Here is a 10910-nt window from a genome sequence, read left to right as displayed (position 1 = left end):
GCGAAAACCGACCGTTGAGAGTTCGAGGTTTTGGTAGGTTTTTCATTTAGAAGCCAATTCAACGAGGCAGTGATAAAGTTACGGCAGATTTGAAATACAAACCAATGAGAAGTTGCCACTTGGCCTTGAAAGCCAACGTCGTTTCGTCTCTTGATGCTGGGTTTTTACATTGCAGAATATCCAAAAAGATAAATTAGAAATATTTAACAAGTTTAGAAGTTTACTTTTTACCGTGGGGATTTCAACTTTACTGATAATTTGAATATATATAAAAATTCTTATCAAATAATATTGTACTTATTAATTTACATATCTATACTAACTAAGTACTTCAATAATTAAAGAAATAACTGTTATCTCTAAAAATCTTGAATTTGAGCACATCATATATCAAAATGATTGAATGTTTATTCTCATATTAATTGAGAATATTTTGAACAATATGATATTATTGTTTGGTTGGATAAGGAGTGTCAGGTTTACAGGCCCAAACCGTTCAAGTTTTTCAATTTTTGGGTTGACCGTCCCTCATTTTTGGATACTGTTGAGATTTTTGGAGGGAACCTGTCTTTAGTAGAAGTCTGCTTCATGTTTTATTCTTGAAGCTGAAAAGTCTTAAAGGCTGTCTGAGGGGTTTCAATAAGGCTCATTTTGAGGATATCTCCTCTACGGTGTTGGCCAAGAAGGTCCAACTAGAGAAGTTGCAGTTGTTAAATCTGTCTAGTGGACATGTTTATGTTGTTTAGAAGCGGGTTTTGTCTGATGAGTTGTATGAGATTGAGAAGGCGGAGACTAAGTTTTATAAACAAAAGGCTAAGGTCAAATGGTTGCAAGAAGGGGATCAGTCTACCAAAATTTTCCATTCAGCTATTGCAGCTAGGCATAAGTTGAATGCTATTCGGGCTCTTCGAGATGATCAAGGGAACAAACTTGAATCTTTTGATGTTATGGTTGCTGAGCTGTGTAATTTATTTTCCTCTCTGATTGGTGTTCGTGACTCCACTGTTCAAGGATGTGATGTGGCCTCTCTTCGTAATACCGAGTCTTTGGTTCGAGGGGTCTCAACAGAGGAGGTTCGGGCTGCTGTTTTTGGCCATGAGAAGGACAAAGCTCCTGTTCCAGGTGGTTTTACTCCCTATTTTTTCAAGGTGGCCTGGTTCATAGTCAGGGCTGATTTTGTGGAGGCTATCAAGTATTTTTTCGCTTCTTCCTCGATACGTTCTGCGTTTAACTCGACGGCCATTGTGTTGATTCCTAAGTCATTGAATTCGAATATGGCTAGGATTATCACCCCATTTCCTGTTGCTCTGTGATTTACAGAACCTTTACTCGGGTTTTTGTGGATAGGTTAGCTTGCTATTTCCCTGGGATGATTTGTGCTAATCAAACGGCTTTTGTGAAGGGAGAACACATTGTTGGCCCAGGAAGTGGTTAGGGGTTATGGCATAAAGTCTCTTCCTCCCCGCGTGGCTCTAAGAGTTGACTTGCAGAAGGCGTTTGACTCGCTGAGCTGGGACTTCATCTTAAATGTTTTAGAAGCTATGGGTTTACCTGAGGTGTTTAGAGGTGGATTAGGGCTTGTCTCACGACTTCTCACTTTTCCATCTCGCTCAATGGTGCCATAGTAGGTCATTTCAAGGGTGCTAGCTATGAATGTCCTTTCTCGTGTTCTTGATTTGGCTGCCTCTGCGGGAGTGTTTCAGTTTTTTTCAAAATGCAGGAAGATTGGACTCACCCACTTGAGTTTTGCAGATGATTTATTGGTGTTCAGCAAGGGCAATTTGGACTCGGTCATTAGGGTTCAGTGCATGTTGGATAGACTTTATTTGATGTCGGGACCCAAGTTAAATGTTGTAAAAGGGAGCTATTCTCTTCGGGTATTCCTGCGTCCCAGTTGGAGGTTATTCACTGAGTTTCTGGCTTCAAACTTGGAAACTTGTCAGTTCGTTACCTGGGAATTCCTCTCGTGACTCCTACGCTTACGGAAAAGGAATGTTTGCCTCTGCTAGACAAGATCAAGGACAAATTTAGGCTTTGGGCAAATAGGAAGCTGAGTTACACGAGTAGGCTTCAACTTATTAGATCGGTGTTGATGGGTATTGCTAACTGTTGGTGTCGGCAAATAATTCTTCCCGTGGCGGTGATCAGGGAATCAATCAGCTGTGTATGAGGTACTTTTGGAATGGGCAAGATTCTAGTGCTGGGGGTGCTGAGGTCGGTTGGCAGCAGGTTTGCTCTCTGAAGTCTGAAGGTGGTTTGGGTCTCAAGAATGTATCTTGTTAGAATAGGGTGTATGCTATGCAGCTTATTAGGGACCTGCTTGCTGGTGAAGGCTCGCTTTGGGTGGCTTGGGTTCGTGCGTATATCCTTAAAGGGGACAATTTTTGGCAAGCTAAGTGTAAGAGCAATGTCAGCTGGTGCTTGCGTAAGTTGTTTAAGCTCAAGGTAGAGGCTGCTCATGTCTTTGCCTATTCTCTAAGCTTGCATCATGTCAAAGCTACTTGGATCTAGGGCGAAGTTCCATGTTGTTCCTTGGCAAAAACTCATTTGGTTTCCTATGCATGTTCCGAAACATGCTATTATTGTCTGGTTTGCTGTTCTGGACAAACTCAACACTCGGGACAGATTGTTGAGAAAGAACTTGGGGGTTGATTCTTGCTGCCCAATTTGTGGTTGTGCTCCTAAGTCGAGAGATCATTTGTTCTTTACTTGTTCGTTGTCCCGTGAGGTTTGGGGTCAGATTCTTTATTTGTGTGGCTTTCTGATGCGGTTCTTGATTGGGATTCCGAGTTGGCGTGGGCTTGTGCTGGATTAAAGGATAAAGTCCTTGTTGGTGTTTATTTTGAAGCTTGCATGGAATGCTCAAATATACTGTATTTGGGAGGAAAGGAGTTTTCGATTATTTAGGGGTGAAACCCGTTCTGCTGTGGAAATTGCAAATATTATAAAAGAATTGTTAGAATCAAAGCTAGGAGGAAGAATATAGATTGCTTAGATCTTGTAAATATTAGGTTTTGTTTGATGTGAAGGTCATTTTAGTTGTGGATTCCCTGTCTTTTGTATTGCAGGTTGCCTGTTTCTTTGGATAAATGAATTTCAATCTTATAAAAAATCAAGTTGTTTAATTGAAGCCCAGTTGCTCAGCCCATTTGTCAGGTTTGAGAATCTCCAAGTCAATTCTTCTCATAACTTTAGTTTATCAATCCTATATTTTTTTTCCATGAAAGCTTTATTATCCTGTTGGAGGATTAATAAACCGGGCAGCAATACTTCTTCCAATATCAGTAACATTAGAAGGAACCTGCATCTTGTCGCAGAATATGTTATACAATAGACGAAAATAAAATAAAAATAAAAATCGAATTTTTATTAATAAAGTAGAATAAACAGCTTAGAGTAAAGAACCCGAATAATAGTTGAATATCGAACTTGAATCTGGTTGAGGCCTGCAACTACTTAGTTTTCTTAAAACATATTTTTGGCCACTCTTTGGTGCTCGAGATATCTTGGTCATCTCTCTCCCAAGATACAACAACGATATGATCAGCGCACAGTAACACAACTTGTGAGATCACGAATCAAATCATGCTAGAGACTATCACCGAAAGCAAGAGAGAAAAAAAATGAGTTTTTAAACTGTGTTTAACCTAGTAGGTTAGCTATTTATAGTATATTCAAAATATCCAAAAAGATAAACTTTACTTATTAAGGAATAAGGAAAATATTTAATTCGTAGTGGCAAAATATTCATAGGACCCTATCAAGACATTCACATTGCCCACATCGTATAAGTGCATCCTTAACCTCGATGGGTTGGACGAGCTTGAATTTACACCCTTGTACAATATCAACAAAAGTCATTCAATGACTAACAAGTTGATTTGTATGTATAAATCATTTCCTTGCTTGATATTCCACCAATATAGGATATTGGTTTTCTCATTTTCCTTACACAACACAATTCACATGTACCCTATTTTGAGCATCAATTTCTCATTCATCACTCAACTGTTTTGAGCATATGAGATATTGTTGTAAATATCTTATGCATTAGAATATAAATCAGTAAATTCATTATTCAATTCTTCATCTGTATACTTAGAAAATATGCTCCAAAGTTTTCAATTTATCACATTTTCCAACAGAATATAAACATCCACCCGTGTTATCCATAAACATCTGGCCTTTGATATTGTAGTTCAAATAATGGATTGATATTTAGTATTAATGTTACACATTTTATAGACAAAATTGTTTAAATTTGATGATTTTTAAAAAAATATATTTTTTATCATTAAAATTAATTAATTAATTATTTATTTTCAACTAATTTAAATAAACCTTGTTTACTTTGTTTTCATATAGCAATATTTATAGTTAACTCGTATTAAGCTGTTTCACATTCAAAGTTTCATTATTAGTTAAATTTAATAAAAAAATGAAAGCTTGTGAGGAGATAGAGAAGTGGACGGTTATTAAATTAACATATGCATTACTATTCAATCGACTGATATCATATGATTATGAATAAATTCTTAAAATATTCAACATTACAAATCAACAAGAAATGTTTTGACAATTTCCATTAGAAAAGATTGTTGACATTTTAATTTTCTACCTAATCTCATATCAGTCATGGAGGTGAGGAAATTTTTCTCATTTAATTATATATATATATGATTTATTAATTGATTGATTTAAATAAAATAATATAAAAAAATATTATTAAATTGTTTTATTAATATTCGAATCTCTCACTTTATTTTAAAAAATTTTAATTGTATCAAGAGGCGAGAAATTTAAAAGTAAAAGTGTTACTGAAAAAAACAATTTCCCATGGTGATCAGGATAAGACATGACGATAAGTATGACTAACACATGGAGCTAATCTTGTTAGCTGGCATAAACCCTAATTGCACAACAAACAAAAGTGGCGTGAAATGTCTAAAAAGATGAAATGAGTCCAAAATTTAGATGAGTACAAGCATTGCAACACAATCAAAGACTTACTTCCAAAGTGTTGTACATGGCCTCGACATTATAAAATAAGTTGAATACAACATGCTGAAGGGTTTTTTTTAGAAATATATTTCTCAGATACGAAATCAACCACGAGCATATCTCAAAAAATAAAATCTTCATATTCATTAAAAAAACTTTAACAAAAAAATGTCTAAAGTATATATTTTATTTATTTCTAAGTATATACTTTTAAGTGTCTATTTTGCAATGACAATTGAAAAAAAAATCATTTTTAATAGATAGAGATATTAGATGAACTTTAAGAGTGGATGGATTACTCCATTAGAAGTGGGAGAGACATTGAGTATGAAGCCTTTCTTTCATTGATATGGGATTTAGGGATTTAAGGATGGAGACTGGGATGATGGTGGATCATTGGGTGATCGATGATGAATGGGTGGCAGTTCGATGATGGAAGTCAGTGGCAGGTGCACTCATGGTTGAGGTAGGCACGTGTCCACCCTGAAATCCAGATTTTCTTCGATTAGTCACATATTTTATTGATGGTGCTCACCCTGAAATCTGAATTTTATTCGATTAGTGACCCATTTTGATGATGGTTTCCATCCTGAAATTTTATTTATGCTCATCTCATTCAAAAATTTTATATTGTTAACATATATGTGTCTACCTTTAAAAATATTTTTTGATCCGCCAATGATGAAATCGTCGGTTGGAGATGGCCACGACACAACAAGGAGATTGAAATTGTAAGTTTTCGAGGTTTTGGAGTGTTTTTTTAGTATTTTAGAGAAATTTTAAGTTTTTTTTAAAATAAATTACTTTTATTTTTTCCAATATATATTTTTTTAAAAAGTATAAACATGAAACGTGTTAGATAATATTTTCTTAACGACCACGACAACGTATGCACTTAAAAGAATAACGTCAAAAATAGATATTTACTTTGAACGAAAAACACTTTAAACACCTGCAATAAATAACATAATTTAAAAACTTATTTTTTTCATTAAGCCTCAAGTACAACGAGATAAATTTATAAATTCAAAATCATTTATATGTTAATATTAATAATAAAAAAGTATTATTTCTATATTATTAGAAAAATAAAATTTATTTTCATAATTTTATAATTTCCAAGCTACAAGCAAGACAAGAACGTCTCTTAAAAGAAGAGCTTTCTAGGCCCGCGTTCCATACCCTCCTATCTTTCCTTTATTGGTTGTTATCCCAGATATCATTTGGGAGTGACTGTCCCACTCCGGTCCATCCCTTGCTATTGCACAATCTATTGTCTTTTAGTGCCTTTGTGTTGAGAGTAGTAAAATTTCCAGTTTGAACCAAGAAATGATAGATCAAATAATCGAAGCTTAAAAGCAACTGAGATGGTAAAATTATGTGTTAAACTGGTATTTTATTCGTAGGCACAAGTATTGTTACAAGATGCAATGAGTGAGGAAAACGGAAGATGTTGTCATCTACTAGTTATCTCTATAATGCTCATGGTCCGACATATGGATATCGAGATGCTTCGAATGTCTTCCACATATCGTGACACTCGAACCCGAGAGTAGCATAGGATGACCAACTATTGCTAAGTCGAAGCTGCTGTACGTACACTGATACATATACGTTATGAAGCTGCAGTTATGGAAGGGTGCTGAGGAGGCCGAAGGTTGAAACCTGGAGGATGCATATGGATATGCTCACGCTCAGCTGCTTCTCTACTCTCGCCATCCTCTTCTTCTTCTTCTACTTCCGCATCCCAAAGAAATTTTGCGTAAGAAGCCAGGACAAAGCTGCAGTTACAATTGAAGATCATACATTGAGTGTCAACAATGGAAGCATACAACTGCTATAGATCAACTTCATCAAGTGTCGTTTTATAACTTGATTTTACAAGTTTATAGGAAATTGAATCAATTCAAAGATTCCATCAAGAGCTTTGAAAATGCTAAAATTTCAGCCAAAATATCAGTTTGATAAAAGCATATAATTGGTCATCTGGGGTATTTTACCAGTCATCTGGGGAAGTATTGACAGCTTGATCAAAATAACTTTTTGCTCTATGAGCATCCTTTTGATTTTTCCAAATTAGATCGGCATACAGAGACAAAATACTTCCATCGTAGGGATTTGCCAAAATCGCTCGCCCACAGTACTCCTCTGCTCTGGCAAAATCCCCTCTAATCTGCTACCAAACAACACATAAATCAATGTAATAAAAGAAAGTGGAAAATTCAGGCAGATGGAGCTGTTCCTGTAAATTATCTTTCCCAAGAATCAGTCACTTACCTCCTTCAAATACTTGGCATAATTCCCGAGCAAAAGCGGATTGCCAGGATTTGCTTCAATCATTTTCTGGTAGTAAACATCAGTGCCATCAGTATCCCTCCCATGAGTATTGCTCTCAAAAAACCCTGAGCCACCACATCCGCTGAATTTACCACCATCATTTCCTTGTACATTACCATCCTCATTACCTTCACCGTCATCAACTACTCTTTCACCTAACCCAGAGGTTGAAAATAGTCTTTGGATCAAACAAGACTCGGGTTCTGAATCTTCTTCTTGATCATCACTTTCGTGCCCTGCTTGGTTGTCAACCTCAAGAGAGTGAGGTGTTGGCATCATGGGTTTGCCCTCCTTTTTTCTTGGTTTTGGGATACTGAGTTTATGTTTACGATCATCAATGGAAGATGATGGAGCACTAAAGGAGACTGATCTAGTTCTTTGGAGAGCCTGAAAGTTTGGGTCAAGTGATGAACAGTCTTTCGAGTTGGGTAACCATGAGTTTAAGATTGCTGTTGATGAGCTTCTTATCAGTGGCATTTTTTGATCTTTTGAATCACAAATCCTACAAGGCAACCACAGCTGCTGTTTTGCTGCAGAAAGGAACCAAGCAGACAGTTATAGATGGAGAGATGTTTTTGTTGTAAGGATTTGTAATAGTACATCGAGTAGCCAAGTGGGATTTAAATAATAATAGTAGTAACAGCGAAATCCATCGGATAAGCATAATCTCAATCCATCAAAAAACGACAAGCATCCCAACAACCATATTTACTAGCCGCCTGCATCACTTCAGAAATTAATAGAAATTAATAAAATATCTTAAGTAATTTAATTTTTAACTTATAATATACAACAGTTGCAATATCGCATTAATACAAATTGCAAGAATACAAAAAGAAGACTTTCGGACTTGCAAAAATACCTGGAGCCATTGATGACAGGGACAAGGCACACTAGGCAGCAGCGCCGCTTTCCTATTGCATTTTGTAGCAGAAGAATCGGACGATTCTGGATTGATTTTAGCATCAGAAATCATCATCATATTCATTTGACAAATAAGAAAGGATCGCCTTTGCTTTTGATAAACGACGAGACAGAGGGAACATCTTACCATTTCTCTAACTATTTTTCACACTCAGAACTCTAACTTCTCTCAAGTCTCCTTTATTTATGTTACATCGATGTTAGATAAGCAATGGGCTTTTGTCATATTATATAAATGATATCCTCACCCTTCAATGAGTCCCTGCAAACAGAAGCAAACCACATTGACCCTCTTCTTAGCCATTTTAATGCCACTGTCCGGCATCTCAACTTAATGATCTTCATAGAACGTGAAAGGAATTTGGATTTGATTCACGAAAATGTTCCATTATCAAAACAAAACCAACTGCAAATGGATGAGAACAATTGCATTTCCATTATCTATATCTGAATTTTTTTATGTATTTCTGGTTTAAATATATATGTGAGTACAGAATCAAAATCTTACTAGGGTATCTTCTAAATTGAGAACCTTTGTTCGGGTCTACTAGAATTTGTTAAAAAAATAGACTGCTGCACTCGCTATTTATAGACGAAATAGTGGGGTAAAATCGTTATTTCGAAAACACAATTTAAGAATATTTCCGATAAATATGCTCAATATATTCCAACCCACAAACAAACAATAATTAGACAGGAACTGCAAAGCTGCTGTACAAAAAAAAATGAACAAAAACCTATAAAAAGAGCTCCCAACTCACACATAAGTCTTCATAAATCTGCCATTGACTAGCCTTGATCTTCCCCGCAAGCCTAAGCTTGACGCAATCTCGAACCTGTCGAGTCACATGCTGCACCGTAGATTCAACTCAACCTGCTGAAATAACCAACGATTCCTCTCCCGCCACAAAAAATAGATACAACCATTCTAGGCCAACTTAAGAACCATAGCCAAAAGAGATTTCTTACGTGGCTTGCTACACATCCACTCAAGCTCAAAAGACCACCCCGAATAGACCTATAAATGAAACAAGCACGCAAAATATTCATCCAGACTTCCTTAGAGAAATCACAATAAAAAAAAAGTGATCTCTAGTTTTTAATTCTCTCTTACAAAAAACTCAACCACCCTCAATGGCCATTACAAAGGACAAAAGCCTACTTTTAGTAGGGAGATTATCAAGAACCGACATGCCACGGGATGTGCCCCGAGTGCCAAATTACCTTATCCCAGACCACCTTAACTCGCCTTACACGAACCATCTCCCAAATTTCAGAAATAGAATTCAAAGGAGCAGCAGGAAGGTCCAACCCCTGAATCAAGAAAACCCTATCCAGCAATTTCAATAAACTCCTCCAGGTCCAGCTACAACACTGAGGAATCGAGACCAGCCAAAAAAGACCCCCCTTAAGCACGTACTCATGGATCCAGGCAACCCACAAAGATCCCTCCTTAAGCAGCACCTTCCGAATCAAAAGCAAGGAGCACACTACATTCCAATCCCCCAAGTCTTTAAACCCAAGACCACCCTCAGACTTCGGGGTGCAAATCCGAGACCAACTAACTCTAGCACCCTTTGCAGCCTTAACCTCACCCTTCGAAAAGAATTTGGAACATAGCTGATTTATCCTTTAATAACAGCACTCGGCAGAACAAGCTGCCTACTCCAAAATTGTTGGATGCTAAAAATAACAGATTGGATCAACTGCCACCTACCAGCATAAGATAGCTGCCTAGCATACCACCCTTGAAGCCGCCTTATAATTATGGCTTAAATATACAAAAGGTGTCAAAGTATGTCCGTTTTTTCAGTTCAGTGAGTAATTTTTTTCATTTCAGTTTGGTGTCTAACGTTTCATTTCGTTACTCAAAATGGGTCACGCCGTGACGGACCGTTAGTTTTTTCCGTTAAATGACACATGTCACAATCTGGTAATTTTAAAATTTTATTTAAAATTAAAAAAATTATATATTTAAAAAAATTTTAAAATAATCATAAAACTTTGAAAACCTTCATTTCAACCCATTAATCCTTTTCTTTTCCTTTCATTTTCCCATACTTTCCTTTACTTTCCCACTACCCAAACATGAACCTTTCCCACTAATGATAATTTCTCTGTGCATGTCTTCCGACTCTTCCTTTTGCAGGGTTTCAATGACCCATTTCGCGTCCGTTTCAATAATCAGATTTCTCGCCCCCATCGAATTAACAAGGATCATTCCTTCCATGATTTCCCAAATTTCAGCCATTTCACTCGTTGTTCTGCCGATGTTAATCACGGAGTCGTGTATCCATTTCTCGTTTTCGTCCCTTATCAGCCCTCTCGTTTTACACGCTCCATCGGTATTTAGAATCCAATGCCCTCTCGTCGGTCTTCTCCACTTTACCCATTTGCATTCACTAGTAATTTTTCCTAAACAAGGACTAAAATAAATATATAAAATTGGAATCAAACAAATGACTTAAATATAAAATGCGCATAAACTATAGGGTTTTATATGCAATTGATCCTATTCGGTTTAAGCTAAAATATTTTCTTCGCTAGGTAACGAAGAAGAAAAAATCTCATTGATTAAAAAAAGGAAACATATGTAACATCATACCACATCAAATTACTTAAAAACTGAGGTTCAGAAGGGAGCAATT

The 10910-nt window shown here is 36.4% G+C and overlaps 1 protein-coding gene and 1 long non-coding RNA gene across 2 annotated transcripts; both read right to left on the bottom strand.

Annotated features, from left to right (window-relative positions):
- Positions 1–6383: 6383 nt before the first annotated feature.
- LOC120131384 lies at positions 6384–7936 on the bottom strand. The gene is made up of 3 exons (XM_039148390.1): positions 7279–7936; positions 7002–7174; positions 6384–6782 (listed from the first exon to the last, which is right to left on the bottom strand). Exons 1-3 carry the CDS (start codon positions 7813–7815, stop codon positions 6617–6619), a joined length of 876 nt encoding a protein of 291 aa, XP_039004321.1. The 5' UTR covers positions 7816–7936; the 3' UTR covers positions 6384–6616.
- Positions 7937–8200: 264 nt separating this feature from the next.
- On the bottom strand, positions 8201–9362 carry LOC120131385. Its single transcript, XR_005516911.1, has 3 exons — positions 9024–9362; positions 8390–8524; positions 8201–8286 (listed from the first exon to the last, which is right to left on the bottom strand). It is a non-coding gene; the product is annotated as an uncharacterized LOC120131385 (long non-coding RNA).
- Between the last annotated feature and the right edge of the window lie 1548 nt (positions 9363–10910).

This window comes from Hibiscus syriacus, unplaced genomic scaffold (assembly GCF_006381635.1).
Source record: "Hibiscus syriacus cultivar Baekdansim isolate YM2019G1 unplaced genomic scaffold, ASM638163v2 tig00110556_pilon, whole genome shotgun sequence".
NCBI lineage: Eukaryota > Viridiplantae > Streptophyta > Magnoliopsida > Malvales > Malvaceae > Hibiscus > Hibiscus syriacus.
Note: the sequence above shows the minus strand (reverse complement) of the source record. Positions and strands in the feature narration are given on the sequence as shown.